The 15845-nt window shown below is 58.1% G+C and overlaps 5 protein-coding genes across 5 annotated transcripts; all 5 read left to right on the plus strand.

The window, feature by feature from the left end:
* Window positions 1-2949: 2949 nt before the first annotated feature.
* On the plus strand, window positions 2950-5007 carry LDBPK_141550 (hypothetical protein, conserved; the record flags this gene model as incomplete). Its single annotated transcript, XM_003859473.1, has 1 exon — window positions 2950-5007. One exon carries the CDS (start codon window positions 2950-2952, stop codon window positions 5005-5007), a length of 2058 nt encoding a protein of 685 aa, XP_003859521.1.
* A 723-nt stretch (window positions 5008-5730) lies between these two features.
* Window positions 5731-6153, plus strand: LDBPK_141560 (hypothetical protein, conserved; the record flags this gene model as incomplete). Its single annotated transcript, XM_003859474.1, has 1 exon — window positions 5731-6153. One exon carries the CDS (start codon window positions 5731-5733, stop codon window positions 6151-6153), a length of 423 nt encoding a protein of 140 aa, XP_003859522.1.
* Window positions 6154-7573: 1420 nt separating this feature from the next.
* LDBPK_141570 (hypothetical protein, conserved) lies at window positions 7574-9028 on the plus strand (the record flags this gene model as incomplete). The annotated part of the gene is made up of 1 exon (XM_003859475.1): window positions 7574-9028. One exon carries the CDS (start codon window positions 7574-7576, stop codon window positions 9026-9028), a length of 1455 nt encoding a protein of 484 aa, XP_003859523.1.
* Window positions 9029-9762: 734 nt separating this feature from the next.
* Window positions 9763-10698, plus strand: LDBPK_141580 (glutathione-S-transferase/glutaredoxin,putative; the record flags this gene model as incomplete). Its single annotated transcript, XM_003859476.1, has 1 exon — window positions 9763-10698. The coding sequence occupies one exon, from the start codon at window positions 9763-9765 to the stop codon at window positions 10696-10698; it is 936 nt and encodes a 311-aa protein (XP_003859524.1).
* A 1371-nt stretch (window positions 10699-12069) lies between these two features.
* On the plus strand, window positions 12070-14607 carry LDBPK_141590 (synaptojanin (N-terminal domain), putative; the record flags this gene model as incomplete). Its single annotated transcript, XM_003859477.1, has 1 exon — window positions 12070-14607. The coding sequence occupies one exon, from the start codon at window positions 12070-12072 to the stop codon at window positions 14605-14607; it is 2538 nt and encodes an 845-aa protein (XP_003859525.1).
* Between the last annotated feature and the right edge of the window lie 1238 nt (window positions 14608-15845).

A 15845-nucleotide genomic window follows, 5' to 3' on the forward strand; every position in this document is an offset into this window, starting at 1 on the left:
AGGATCTGCGCCGGCCTGCGGCGGCGTCGGAAGAGGCGTCGGAAGCCGTTTCAGAATCCGCGGCGGGGGAAGAGGGTCTGCGCCGGCCTGCGGCGGCGGCGGAAGAGGTGTCGCAGCCCGAGGAGGAGCAGCCGGAGGAGGAGGAGTACCACGGAGAGCTGCACCGCCAGGAGTACGAGCCGGAAGAGGCGCATCAAGTGGAGTTTGGCGAGTTTGAGGCTGAGCACTACCACGCCGCGGCGCGGTCTGCCGGCACGCCTACGGCGGAGGCGGGGGCGGCTTACCATGCTACCGCCGGAGGACGGCAGCGCCGCCGTCCGTCGTGGGTGTCGCCTGCCACGAAAAGCAGCGGCTACAAGCAGCCATGGTATCCGTCTGGTGCTCCGGAAACAGATCAGCACATTCCCTTCTCCAAGACTAAGCTGTCAAAGAAGAACCTCGAGAGCATTCGACAACTGGAGGCGTGCAAGTCGCGCATCGAGGAGGAGTCGGTGCGCCGTAGCAGCACCCCTCGCCGCTCAAGCACGCGTGGCCTATCCCCCAGCTCCCAGTAGGACTGCCGAGCAGCATCCGGCCTAGCACACGTTGGCCGTCGAACGTGCGCCTCTCACACCACAACAGTTTTCCAGTGTGCAGACAAGAATGAGTCGGCTGTGTAAGTGGTGCTCACTGAGAGGGGGGAGGGCTGGCCTTCTGACACTCGTCTCGCCTTCGACCCTTGCCTCTGGTTCCTGTGGACATGCATGCAAAATACACCAAATGTACATGAATATCTATTAACGGCCGCACTTATGCACACACTTCTTTTGCTGGTGTTGCACATTGTACTGCCTGATCGATTTGCTGTTGTGGTTGCCAGTGACCGTTTTGACTGCCTTTTCGTGCTTGTGTGCGTTTGCATGGCGGTTTGGCGGCTTTCCTGCTCGCCTCTGCGCTCCCTTTCCTTTTTGTTGTTATTGTGGTTTCCCTGTACTCTCTCTGAGGCTGAATTCTTCCCTTTTACATGAACTTTATGTACCTGTTCATGAATGCTTGATTGTGTGTGGCTGCGTGTGTGTGTGTATCTGTATGTATGTGTGCGATTGTCGGACAACTCCGTGACACCGTTCTGCGTTGACCGATTCTCTTCTGGATCTGGACTTCACGGGCATTAGTAGTGGTAGGATCGCGACCCGCTTGTGTATCTGCGTTAAAAAACATTGCTGCCTATCTTTTGTAGCCATAGTGGCGGCTTGATAGAGGGTGAAGAGCGCGGCACCGTGAGTGCGCTCTTTTTCTCTCTTTTTGAGTGTATCGATTGTTCTCCCTGTACATATCGATGATCGTGCGAAATCATCCCTCGTTCTGACCCCATCGCACGCCTCTCCACATAGCGAGAACTTGTATTCGCTGTACCCTAATGAGTTCGCTCTTTTTTTCCCCCTTTTTGTTGTTTTCGAATACCTGTACGGAATCCTCCTTTTTTTTGTGCTTTTTTGTACTTGTCTTTTCTATTTTTTGCTTTCTGTGTGTCGTCGGCGAGCTGTGTGTGCTCTCCTCTCACTTTTCGTTGTCTTGAATGTGTATTTTTGCAATAGTCGAATAGATGTTGGCCGTGCTGTGCAGAGAGGTGAGATGAGGGTGAAATCGAATCGTTTTATTCAGCTAGCGTGGAGGCCGAGGAGGGCGCTGCCTCTACTCTTTCGATTCTCTCAGTAAAATCCAGCAGAACAGCGAACTGAGCAGACGCCTGTGCTCTGTGTCATGGCGCCGCTGGACGGCGACTCCTCATAGTTGCTGGTTGGCTGCCACGGTTAGCGCGAGGAAGAAATTGAAGGGACAAGAAAGACGGCCATGTCGACAAACAAGAAGCGTAGAGCAATGAGACGGAGCGGAACAAAAAGGAATGAAGAAGGCTATCGATTATTTTACTTTACCGTAGTTTGTTTTCGGACACCACCCATCCTCTCCTTTAGACCGGCTGTGGACGCAGCTCCACTCACTCACACACGCCACGTTCTCCTCCGTCTTGTTTGTGTGTTAGCAGGGACTCTTGGAACGATTCCCCGCCCTCTTCTGCTTGTCGCTTGCCTTATCCTTGGTTCTTCCGTTTGTCATCTCTTCCCCTCTCCTTTGTTTTCTTTGTCATGCCTCATCCCCCTTCGACGCAAGCGGACGTCTTCGTTTGTTTCTGATGTTTGGCTCTTTTCGTCATCCCGTGCTCGTATATATTTATGGGGGTTAGCCGATCTCACTTTCTCGTCCTTTTCGGCACTTGTTAGACGTTTCGGTCGATGTCTTCTTTTTCCCTCCTTTTCTCTCGTTCAACGTGCTGTCATTTGCTTTTTTTTCTGATTTCTTCCCTTCGTTCTCTGTTTTTCTTTATCTCTGTGTGTGTGTATGCTCTTGCCTGGCGCGCCCAGAAACTGTTTTGCATGCGCAGCTGTGAAAGTTATGACTTGTTCTTTTTATGAACCTGACCACAAGGATACCCATTTCACTTCTGAGCGTCTCCTACTCCATGACACAGGCTTGCCCACACAACCGCTGTGGTAATGCAGCGGCAAACGGTGACTCGCTCCGGTTGGGGTGAGTGGGGGGATGTGCGCATGTGAGCAGCTGGCATGCAGAAGGCTCTGCTCCACTCCTCCCCCGTGCTCCGCTTCAGTACATGGCACAGAAAGCGTCAAGGGTGGCTGACTGTTCTCCCCCCCCCGCGCAGAGCAAGGCACCGACACTGTGACCTCCATGCCTTCCCAGCTTTACGTATGCGACCCTCCTCCTCTCTCCTGGTCTCAAACATGCACGCTGCACATCCCCCCTCCCCTTTCTCGCCTGTCGTTCACCTCGACTGTTTTTTTTTTCTCATCACGAACACTGTCGGTGCGTGACGGCTAACAGTGAAGTCTTCGTGAGTGCGCTTGCGGGTGTGCATGCTTGCCCGCTGTTCCTCAGCTCTGTGCACACAGCATGACCGACCCACTCTCCTTACAGGCGACGCGCAAGGCCCTCATCGAAGGGAAGGCCGATGCCCGCACCAGGGCCGCACAGGTGATCTCATCACGCACATCACAACTCTATAAGGATGTGCCCGCCGCCGAAGCGGAAGAAGTTGCAGTGGTGGAATTACGTGGCGTCGAAGAGCAGCTGCTGCGCAGCACCGCAGCAGTCTACCGCCGGGCTGGTCTCCTATGCGTACGTGCGGTGTGTGCTGGTCTTCCGCCGCAACCACTGGGCAGCGAGCTGCTGATGCACTTACTGGATCCTGTGCTGCGCAGCATGGGCGACGCGGACCCGATCGTCCGCATTGCCGCCATCGAAGCGTGCTACGAGCTTGTGCGCCACCACGGGGCAGAAGCGTGGGGGGCGCGATTCACGGATCTCTTCACTGCACTCTCCATCGCCGTGAGCGACCGCGACAAGCGCGTTTTTCTGCTAGCGGAGGAGGTTTCGTGTACGCTGAAAGAGTCGGTGAGCCGCAGCGGGGCTTCTGCGGTGGACATGAACACCTTTGCCTCCTTTGTGTCCGACACGCTAGGCAACTACACATCGACGTCGGGACCGCTTGTTGTCGACGTGGCCGCGGCCGTGTCTCAGTGGATCCTCCAGTGGCTGCGGTTTGTGCTGGAACTGCCCGGCTGCCACTTCGCCGCCTCCATGGCGCCGCTCCTTCGCGTGCTGCTCGCCGCCTCTGTCAGCAACGACACAAACGTGTTTCACATTCTGCGTGAATGCCGGCACAGTGTCTCACAACACTATTCCGCGGACACAGCAGCGGATGTATGCGAAGTGGTGGGCGCCTTGTGCACATGCGTACACGACACAACATCTGCGCGGGCGCGCGTTTTCTGCCTGGAGTGGTTGTCGGAGCTCGTCCACCTCGGAATTCATGACGACATTTTCCAACGCCACCTGTCCCGTGTTCTGCAGGCGACACTGCCTGAGCTCAGCTCGGTCGATGGCTCCACGCATGCGGCGGCCGTCATCACAAACCAGGAGGTGCAACACGCGATTGTGTCTGTCGGGGACGGCGTGTCGGCCGGGGTGATCGATGTGCTTTTGCAGAGCGTATTGGAGTTGCTTGAGAGCGGTGCTGGGGAGGAGACGCTCATAGGTGGACTCGAATGGCTTCTTGTCCTGCACCACCTTGCACCTGCATCGTCGGAGAATCTACTTAGCAACGTGCTAGGGAGGATTACCATGTTGCTCGACGTCGCTCCAGAAAACGTGGCGCACCGAGGCACCGAGGTGGCGTGCGTGCTCACGAACAACGGTCACTTTTCAGAGTTTGTGCAGCTCGTGCTGCACCGGCTGTTGCACCACAATCACGACGGGCAGCTGCTGCGGCGCTTCCCCGATGTAGTGCGCCGGTTACACACGCTGCGCAGCGGGCTCGAGGAGGAGGACTTGAGGGAGGGCGTGCTCGTCCACTTCGCACGCGCGCTGTCTTGCATGACCGACTTGCGATTTGTGAGCAAGGTGGTGCTCTCCCTCCAAGCCATGCTGGCCACGTTCCCTGAGCTTGACGATGTTCGGACGCTGCTGCGCCGCGGGCTGACAAACACCGACGCGGCGGAGATGTTCTCGACGCTGCTGCCGTGCTGGTGCTACAACGCTGTAGCGCTGCTCTCGCTCGGACTGCTGTGTCGTCACTTCGTCTTCACCCGGCGCATCTGTGAGCATCTCGGTGAGGGCGAGATGTCCGTTGCCACTTACGTGCAGCTCGATCACTTGGTGCAGCAGCTAGAGTCGTCCGCCTTCACCTTTTTGCGCGTGTCCCTGTTGCACCCCACGTCATGCCCGGCGCTGGTGCAGACGCTGTACGTGCTGCTCCTCCTCCTTCCCCAATCGTCACCTCACTATGCGATGCTTTCCCGTCGCCTGCAGCCTGTTACGGTGCTGGTGCAGCTGGACAAGGTAGCCGCCCAGCCTCTCGCGGCAGCAGACCAGGTCGAGGTGTCTGCCGCCGATTGGGACCGATACATATCTGCTCAAGAAGCGCTTCTGCGGTATGAGCAAACGCTGTGAGGTTGGCGAAGGGCAGCCCCGCGTAGAAAACCGAAGAAGACTCTCGCCATCTTTTCCTCTCTTCTTTTCTCCCCGTCCGCTGCCAAGGTTGACTACCTTGGCAGCGAGGATGGCTACGCTTTCTCGCGGTGCTCTCCCTCCATACGCTTCTCTGTCCTGGCGCTCCTATCGGTGCGGTACCGTGACGCTTTCTGCTTTGGCCACTTTGGGCTTCTAGCACGGAGGTAAAGATGATCCGACGAGCACGCATCGACCGGTGAAAGCAGAAGTACAAAAGCACTGCCTTCGTCATGATGTCTTGTAGCTGTTGCGCGCCAACGGCGCAACTCACGCGGCGGAGCAGATGCACGAATGTGTGCATGCGCGAGAGGACCATCGTATATGGGATTCAGTGCTGTAAAAGATGCGTGTCAAGTGATGCCCATTTGTAAGCCATGGAACGAGTCCTTTTCGTGTGAGTATACAGCCACTCGTAACGCACACCATTCTCCTCCCTCCCCACCTCTTTGCCGCCCCCGCGCTCCCTCTCTTTTTTTTCTTTTGCTTGACCGTTTTTGTATCGGTTGAACTTGTGCTTCAGATAACGCATATGCACCAGCTAGTGTTGCCTTCTCGCACATCTCGCCCCCTTATTTCTCTTGTGCAATCGCCTCCTCTTATACTGTCTCCTCCACACCGTCAGTTCTGTTCACCTCCGGCTCTTCCGCCGTTGGGTAGGCAAAGATGTCTTCTACCGTGACTGGTCAAACGATCCCGAAGCTGTTTCCCAAGGCGTTCCACAGCTGGGTTGGAACAGGGCGCATCTTCAACTTTCTCGCCCCGTACGAACAAAACCGCGTCATCGCGTACCTCAACTCCATCTACAACACCGCCCCCTTGTTCAAGTGGTCGCTCTCGATTGTCCCCCTTTACGGCATCGTCTCCGGATATCCGCCGGTGGAGAAGATCGACTTCAACTCGAGCGCTGCCCTCTGCGCTACTGGTATGGTGTGGTTCGTCTACGCCCTACTCATTCAGCCCCAGAACTCTGGAAGCCGCTCGCTAGCGTTGGTGAACATCTGCTTGGCCACAGTTAACGGCTACAACTGTTACCGTAGCGCGCAACACAAGCACAGCCAGGCGGTCAAGGCCAAACGCATCGAATGAGCCGGCGCCGTTGCAGAGGCTTGCATGCAGGCCTCGTCGTGAGTCCTAAACGCGCTTGTCTGTGATGTCCGAGCAACTCCGGTGGACAAGACGTGCATCCGTCCTGCATGTTCCCATGGAGCATGTTCTTGGCCACGGGCATACATCGGCTCCCCTCCCGCTCGCCTCCTGTGCGACATTTTTGTTGGGCATGTCTGCATAATGGACCGCCGCGTGCAAAGCGACCCGGTTGAGAGGGTGGCAGCCGGAGCACGGCTGACGGAGAGCAGAGTTGTCCCGTCTTTCTGTTCTCTCCAGCAACGTGTCGCGGCTCCAACGCATTGAGTTCTGCGGTCGTTCACCGCCTCCCAGGCGACGCCGAAGGCGCACACAACGACACAGCACGCATGTTTTCTCTTTTCCTTCTTCCACGTGTCCATTCTACCGTTGAGCCTGAGCGTAACCAAACCCTGCCCATCGCCCCCTTTAGCGGTGGGAAGTAGCGGCAGGCAGGCGTTACAGCAACTCAGTGCCTCAATCATCGGAATGCAGCCTGTGCCTCAAGCTCTACCACCTCTTCCGTGCATCACAGCCGCTCCTCCCATCATGCCCGTCGCCACGCGGTGCATCCCCATCGGGGCGGCTCCGGCTTCCCACCACCAAGAGGCGGTGCGGGGGCCTTGCAAGATGCGTTTCGGCCAGGTTGACACTTTGCCCATGATGTGTGCATGCGACAAGCGTGTTCACTGAGACACGTCGCTTTTAGGCTGCGCCGTCCAGGTCCTCACGGTCGACATGAGCATCGGTGAATTGTCCTCGCTTCCCCATGCCATAGGCACTTGAGCTCTTCACCACCAGAAGTGGTTCGGCATTTTTCAGAGATAAAGTGTGGGTGGTGGCGGCTGCCTTCCCCCTCCCCCCCACGCACACACACACACACCGAGAGAGAGAGAGAGTAGGGTACTAGACCCTGGATACCACGCGCTGAGGTATCCCTCATTGTGTGGGGAACAAAAATGTGAAAAGGCGCGAGGACAAAACGAATCCTGGCGGCCACTGTTGTGATCTTCGCCTTGAATACACATCTCCCATTAACCGCCCCCTCTGTAATGGTGCAGTGGGGGGGGGGCGCACCGCCGCATTTCGTTCTTGTCGGCTTTCGCGGCGGTCTGTCCCATGACGCCCTGCAAAGAACCGAGCCTTTTCCCTTTCGAGACGGTGCACTTTATGCACGCGCCGCGGGGCTTTGAATGTTTGTTATTTCTATAATGTCCTCATACGCGCCAATGGGGCTCTCTAACCTTCGCCTCTCGGGCTTCCCTTTCCTTTGCGGTTCTTCGTCGTTCATGGCTCGCTGTCTGGTCGTGAAGATGCACGTAGGGGGCACCACTCGCAACTGCAGCAGGTGTATCACAACCACTGCGCGGCACGGGTGTGCTCAATGCTTACAAAGGGATACAGCGTGCTGCTCCGACCCTATCAACATGTGGCATTCGCAAAGCGGAGCAGCGCAGGTGGCGTGAATCTGAACAAGGGGGCGCTAACAGAGCGGGAGAGGGGAGACAGCTTTACGGAACCGGAGGTGTACCGCAGCAAGACAAACTTGACAGCGATGCTAAAGACGAGGCGAAAAGAGCGCGGCCTCCTGAAGGAGGAAAAGCAGCGCACCATGATGGACCATCTGAACCTGGACACGCGTACAGCGGAAGCGCTTCATGCGGGGCGTCGATTGCCGCAGACGCCCGCCGAGATACAGGCGGTTCGCTCTTCTGACGACGCTCTCGCCGAGGACAGTTACGACAGCGAGGGCTACAGCACCACCATGCGCAATTTGATGCGGCGCGAGGTGGATCGCCGCGATCACGTGGCCGACAAGTTTGGCCAGCCACCCACGTCGCGCGAGTTTTATCAGCTCTTTCGCAAACTGCGCTCCGCCGACTCAGACGAGGAGGCGGTGGAGCAGCATCAGCGCAGGCTAGTGGAGGAGCATGGCGTGTACCCAAGCTCCCGCATCGACTCGTTCATGCTGGATGACGACAGCTACTTCCCCGACTGGGTGCATGCCCTCCCCTACAGCATCCGTGACCGTGTCAAGTACGGATCGCTTGGACTCACGGAGGACGACGAGGCGCTGCGTGTGCGTCTGGCGCGGCTGCCGCGTGATGCGCGACTGCGCGAGTGGAAGCGGCTGAAGGCGGCAAAAGAGTACGCTGCAGCTAACGAGGAGACGCTCACGTTGGCTGAGCTGCGTGACGCCCGCCAGGGAAAGCGGCGCTTCCACTGGCTGCAGCGGAAACGCCAGAAGCGTGCGGCGGCACTACGACGCATGGCGATGCGCAAACCAGACGGCTACGAGCTGTGGCCTTCCTCCGTGAGGGACTTTAGCCAGCGCATTGCCTTCATCGCACAGCACGTCGAAAACGGTCTGCAGACTGGTGGCGAGTGGCCCCTCAATGAGGATGCTCTTACCAAGGCGAAGATCAAGCGGCGGCAGAGCGAGGCGGAGCGTACCTTCCTCATGTCTCCAGACGAAAAGAAGATGGCGACAAGCGCCGGAGGAAGCCGTATGCACGGCGGGATGAAGGAGTTGCTCGATTCTCTGGACGAGCCAGAGAAGCGGTACAAGAAACTCTCGCGCAAGGCTTACGCTAACCGAGTGAACGCCATTGTGCATGGCGACCAAGATGAGCATGGCCGGAAGTACCGAAAGCTTCACAACCTTGCCACGCGACGGCAGCGTCGATACGATTCGCTTGCAGAGATGGCACTGGAGAAAGAGGTACGCAAGGAGCCCCTCGTCAACGTGAGTGGACTCAATCACACAGACGACGAGCACTGGAGCCGTCACGAGAAATCGTGGGTTGACGGCATGCCCTCGACTCGCTACGGCAGCTAAGTTCGCGAGCCACTTCCTGTCTTCCGCGCTTCTCACTTCCTGTCTAACATCTACAGAGGCACGCACGAAGACAGCGGCAGCAAGAGGCAAACAAAAGATGTGGATGCGTGTGAGTCTCTTTCGTGGTTTTTACGTCTGGGTATCTGCTCCACCGTCGCGCAGTGAAACTTGATGAGTTGGCCCCTTTGTAAGTGTGTGTGGGGGGGGGTGGCGGCGCGCACACACCCCACCCCGTGCTCTACGCGGTAGCTGCACCAAATCCTTGTACTGGTAAATAAGGCAAGCACACACACATACACACACACACACACACAGCTGGGTCTGCGTCATCGGATCGCTTCATCGACGCTAACTGACAACGGTGCCGGCGTGCTATCGATTGCCGCTCGCTCTATCGAGGGCGCGGAATAGCATCTTCCGTTCACCCACCCCCTATTCCCCTTTCTGCAGATTACCAAGCAGTGCCCCCTTTTCTCTCTCTTCCGCGCGCATCAACTGCGTTTCTCTCGCCACGGTGCTCACACGCGAGCACACGCACCTAAAAACAACAGACAAACACGGAGAAGTATTTGACCCACTATACAAATATCATCTCTCGGGTGGCCGAGCGAAAAGAAACGTGAGCGCATAGTCTCTTCCTGTGGCCGTGTGCCTTCCACCCAACCCACACTCCTTTGTTTTTCGTGTCTCCTCACACGGTGCCTGTCGCCCTGTTCTCTCCCCAGCTCGACATCATGTTCGGCAGAGGGACATTTTCCCGAAAAGTCCTCGTCGGCACGACGGTGGCGGGTTTTGTGGGGGTCGGTGGTGGGTACGCAATGTACCAGCGCCGCATGCGCGACAACCGCAGCGTGACCGCCGAAGCCTTCAATGCAATGCAGGACGCCACCAAGCTAGACGAAGCCTTCAAGAAGCTCTGCGACCACAAAGAGCACCCCCTCATTCAGTTTTACCGGTACACCACCTGTCCGTGGTGTGGCACCGTCAAGGCATTTCTGGACTACAACAAGATCCCGCACGAGTGCGTAGAGGTGGAGCCAATGTTTAAGACGGAGTTGGCGGAGAGCCTGTACAAGAAGGTGCCGCAGCTGCGGTTCGAGTCGAAGGCAGGCGACAGGTCGTACCTGGTCGACTCGCGAATCATTGTGGACACGCTTAGCGAGAAGATGGGTCTTGGTGGCCAGCTAAAGGATGAGGATGTGGACAAGTGGCGCACGTGGGCCCGCAGTTCTCTCGTCCGCTTTGTCACTCTCGAGTTCAACCGCTCCCTCCCCGCGGCGTGGGCCGGCTATTCCTACATCGACAGCTGCGACACAATCCCCTACGCCAACAAGCTCTTTCTCAAGGTGATTGGAGCGCCTGTAATGTACCTGGTTGCCATGATGGTCACCAAGCCGCGCCTTGTGAAGGCCGGCCTCATGAAACCCGACGACGACCCGAAGCAGCGCCTACACGACGAGGTCAACCGGTTCACCGCTGAGGCACTCGTCGACCCCAAGTCCAAGAAGCCGCGAACCTTCCACGGCGGCAGAAAGCCGGACCTGGTCGACCTCGACACATATGGCGTTCTTCAGTCGGTTCGTAACCACCGCATTTACAACGAGATGGTCACTGAGACACAGATCGGCCCATGGCTGGAGGCAATGGACAGACTCATGGGAAAGGCCTAGCGCGCTTGGTGGCGACAGCATTTCCCGTAGTCGCTCAGCTGCGTACCCATCAAGTGTGTGCTGACTCGGCTCCGACGCCACACACCGGCTCAGCGACACACCGAAACTGTTTCATGCTAGGCTGCTCATTTTTGTTTTCGATGTTCTTGCTGAGTATTGGCAGTGTAGTGGTGTGAGACGGCTTCCGCCTCTGCACGTCGCCCTTCTTTCCCCCACGACGCACCACGGATGATACAACACAGCTGTCATCCAGCAGCCGCGCCCCTCCTGCCGCCCTCCGCAATGCGGGACTTCTCCCGTTGTTTGTTTAGCACGATGTGGTGTGCCATCAGGAGAAGCGCCTCCTCTCGTCTTGTCCGTCAACACGAGAAAGGGTGGAGAGACGGGGTGGCAGGGGTCTTTTTTGGCGACGGCCATAAGTAGGCACACAGTTGCCCGTGCATGTCTTCGAGTTCTCTTTGTTCATTTCTAACACGTGCTCACATGATAATGAAACGAAGGGCCGACCAGGGACGTTTGACCATGTCTGCACGCGTGTGCCTCTGGGCCAGACGAACTTGTGTCTTGTCGTTTCTCTGTCTTTCTACTCACAGGCGGTCAGCATTAATGTCCAGCATCATCGGAACAACAAGGCCTTGTGCAAGACAGCACACAGCAGCCGTGGGAAGCGCTCATCTCTGCTTCCAACCAAAAAAAGTGAACGGCTGCCTGATGAAAAGGGTGCTTGTGCGGACCCGGTATGGACGTATGACCATGGCCCCACCTTGAAGGCCATGATAATCCGCGTCACTGCGTGTCAGGCAATCTCTTCCGCGCTGCGAGGGCACACCCGTGTTTCCACGATGCTGCCGCGACGACTTCACCACACTTCCGTACATGCCCTCCTGCCACCCTCTTCTCGACTGCCGCCTGGCCCTTTCGTTGTCTCTTGGCTGCCTGCCTCGCCGCAATTCTCGCCCTTCCGTCACGGCCACCGTTGATTAAAACGGAAAAAAAAAGAGTGTAGTTCCGCACGAGATCGCGCCAAACACACTCTCGTGGAATCTAAAGTGGCGCGCGTACAGCTACCCCTTTGACACCCGCGCCTTCACTCTGTGGTACCGGTGCCCGTGTTGTTACTCTGTCTCTTTTTCGTTCACCGCCGCCGCTTGACAGCCTTCCACGTCTCCTTTTCGCTCATCTCTCTCTCTCTCTCTCTCTCTCGCTCTGTCTCCCTCTCCACTGCTGGCGCTCTCTCGGATGCCTTGATGCACGCAAGGAAGCCGGCAAAAAGTAGACCAACACTTCCTCTTTCCGCTGTTGCTGGTCAGCTTGTGCGTTCCCCGGGCCGGGTGGCAGTGAGACACCCTTGTATGGGAGGTGACGCCCACCATGCAGGCCAACAGCGCCGCTGCTCGTCCAGCAGGGTCGCAGGGCCGCCACCGGTGCGCCATTGCCGTGAAGAACAACGTGCAATACCTTTTTGTAGTGGTGCCGAAGCCAAAGCCTCCTCCCAAGGTTGAGCTCGAGCCGCTCATGTTCTTTGAAACCCTCCCTCCGACGACGCCACCCGCGCCGGATCCTCGACAGACTGAAGACATGTACATGCCGAAGCGGGACAGTTTAGAGGACGCCATGGCGATACCCCTCGAGGTGAACAGCAGCGGCCAGTTGCGGCGCTCGCTAGCGTTACCAGCGACGGAGTTCGCTTCTCTGGAAGAGGCGCAGCAGAAGTGCGGCCCTTTCACGTCTTTCCACGAGTACCCGGCGCTGTTTGGGTGCCTCACGATTGACAGGGTGTACGTGCTCGTCGCCACAGCCGTCACGGCCGCAGTGCCGTTGCCCTTTGCGGGTGTTATCTACAATGTGACGGGGACGGCGTGGGTGCCGTTCGAAATACCTGGAGTGGCGCCGGTGCGTGTGAGCCCAACGGACCGGGTACGGCTGCGTGAGTTTCAGGAGTACGCCTTTTGCAAAGGCTACTACTACAGCGACGACGTGAACGTCATGCTGCCCTTTCCGTTCACGAAGCCAGCAAACTGTGCGCCACCGGACATGGCCTGCGACTGGTCCTACCACCTCCGCGAGCCGTTCTCTGCCTGCTCGCTGACGGCGGCGTGCTCTGTGTTGGTGCGCGGCTTTGCCGGAGAGCGCGTCTGCACGCTCAAGGATGGCACCGAGCTCCACCTGGTCCTGCTGGGAAGGCAAAGCAACGTCAATCCGGGTCCACGGTACCTCAGCCGTGGCCTGAACGCGGCAAACGGCGCCGGCAACGACCACTACTATGAGTACATTCTCTGGAAGTACTACGGCCCCGACACCGTGACCTTCACACGTCACTCAATCCTGCGCGGCACCATCCCGGTGCACTGGACGACGCAGATGACCATGTCGCTCTCCGAGCCGGCGATGATCTTCAACAGCGACAAGGCCGAGGTCCTCCGCGGCAGCGCGACGTACTTTTCACACATGTTCCAGGAGCTCAAGGACGTGATGCTGCTCGATACAAACGGCCAAACCGCGTCAAATCCGCAAGTGCGATGTATCAACCTCCTGCGCCTCAACCCGAAAAGTGGCGAAGATGTGCTAGCGCGGCACTTCCTCGATGCCGTCCGGGCATCCGACGTTGTCATCAAGCAATCGTTTCCAGGCGGCAGCCTCGACCTCGTCCACGTCGACTGGCTGAACCTCATCAAGGAGTACGGCATCGATGTTGCCACCTCTACCTTCTGGGAGGCATCAATGGGATTCCTCGGCACCACGCCCACAGCAGAGGACTCGATGATGACGGTGGGTATGATTCACCGTACCGGCAAGGTGGATCGCCTAATCACGCAGTCACGCTTCGTGCGTCTCAACTGCGCCGATTCGCTGGACCGAACGAACCTCGGCTGCTTCTTTACATGCCTGCAGCTCTCCATCGCCATGCTCATCACCCAACGTATTCCTTACGGCAGTTTCCCAGACAGCCCGCCTGTGCCTCGGCTGGATGCTTCTGAGGAGGTCGCCGTGGAGGGCGGGTACGCGGCGGCCTTTGCGCCCATGTCGGGCGCAAAGCAGACGGTGCCGAAGCCTTTTATGAACACGTGGAACGAAGCCCGCGATCCACAGCGCATTCCCCCCCTCATGGTTCGCGCGCTAGCGGAGCTGTTCGTAAACAACGGCGACTGTGTGGCGATGCTGTACACGAATTCGGCCGCCATGCACGGTAACATCCTGCGTGCTGTCTGCGGCATGCGACTGCAGGGGCACAACGCTGTGATTGCAACGCAGCGCAAGTTCGAGAACGTCTTTGAGGACCGGAAAAAGCTGCGCGGCATCGAGCTGCTGCTGGGGCGGAACCAGGGCGATCACTTTCCTTCCATTAGCCCAGTATTCCTTCTGCGACCGGTGGCGTACACGCAGTGGGCGTGCGCCCTCGTTGTCCTCGGTGTTCCCGACAACGTCACCACGAGCGAGGTGGACGCGGCGGTGCGGCGCGCGTGGGACACCCGCGTCATGCCACAGCTTGCCGTGCGCCAGCTGCCGCCCATCGAGAGCAGGGCACTGGTCTTCACCGTGACGCTGTCAGCGGCGTCGATCACGCGTGAACAGGACGATGTGGCGCAGTCCGGGCAGCAATCCTCCCTCGGCGGGATGCTGCCGGAGGAGGCAATCGAGGACGCGACGGCGGACAACCGCACACCTCCCCCGCGAAAGGAGCGGCTCGCCATCATCGAGTTCGACCCCAACCTGTGCATCGTTGTAGACGTGGCGAGCTTGCTGCGGCAGCAGGGTTTCCTCCCGCTTGGCAACAACAACTGCGTCCTTGCACCGTATGCGTACCCGGTGCTGACGGCCAACGACTCCAACAGGATGACTGGCGCCGTTAAAAACGTCGGTACATCTCTGAAGCGCGGGCTCACCAGCTTGATGCGCGGCCTCAACTGAGTTTGCTGGCGTCGCGCTTCTGTCTGCCGGGTCTGTGTTCGGCTACGGCTGCTTATATGTTACGGGTTGTTGCTTGTTTGGCGCGCGGGCCCTCTGTTTTTGTGTAGTTGCTTGCAAAACGTCACCACAATCGAGCTGAAAACTGTAAACCAGCAACCCGACGCCCAGTTTATGGGCCGTCGGCGCCGTGCAGTTGCGTTCGGCTTCGCTTTGCTGCCGCTCTCGCACGCGGTTCCCTGCATACACCGCATGACAAATGCACGATGAGCACGTCCTTTCTCGTCATACACGTTCTCTTCCTCTCTCATCCTGGCCAGCCGTTTCTCTCGCACCAGGTATGAGTGCCATTGGGCCCTCTCGTATGTGGTCCCACAGCGATTCCTGATCGCCATCCAGTGCACGGGCAATGGATTTTGGCTTCGCCGAACGTTGGAATCCAGAGCCCCTCTCCGCGACGGGTGTCAGCCGGGGAAACTTCCAACCTCATACAGCTGGATTCGACGTTTTTTTTTTTCGCTTCTCAACGCAACTCGTCTGTGCCACACAACATCAGTGAAACTCCACTGGACTCTTGGCCCATGTCGTGGTGCGAGGAAGCCGGGGATGTGCGATACACGATTCCCACCTCAGCCATCTGAGCACTCCCTCGGCCTTGAACTGTACCCACCACGGCCACCTCGCAGGTTTCCCCAGAGCCGCTCCTCCCAGCATGCTGGTCGATACCGATGGTGTATCTCTCTCTGGGGCGGCTGAGGCCTCCCACACCAGTTGGCGGTGTGAGCGCGGAGGCGGGGGTAACAGGTACGTTCGAGTTGCGCGGACACACTCTGCCTAATCCTATGGATGGCGCACGCGTGTTCGCTGTCGCGGGCCGCTTGGATGCAATGCCATCCAGGCCCTGACTGCAGCCGATAGCTCTGACTCCTCCCCACATTTCAGGAACGAGGCCCTGCGATTTCACACGCGCTGAGGTGCGCGCTGCCACCAGGGGAGCAGCGTGAGTGCTGAAATCCTCAAAAAGAAATCTTGCCTGCGTTGTGGACTCTCTCCTACGTCTGGCAGGGCCACAGCGCCACTCTCTTTTTCAATCTCGACGCACCTTCAACCGTTCCTGGGCGCTGAACTGCCTGCGAGTATGTGCAGCCTGCCTTGTGCTGCGTGTGCTACTCTTCTCAGCTTTTCTCTCTCCTTTATTTGCTTTGTCTGCACTCCCATCCGTGGCGCCATTCACCGCTTGT

Source organism: Leishmania donovani, chromosome 14, assembly GCF_000227135.1.
Source record: "Leishmania donovani BPK282A1 complete genome, chromosome 14".
In the NCBI taxonomy this organism is placed as follows: Eukaryota; Euglenozoa; class Kinetoplastea; order Trypanosomatida; family Trypanosomatidae; genus Leishmania; species Leishmania donovani.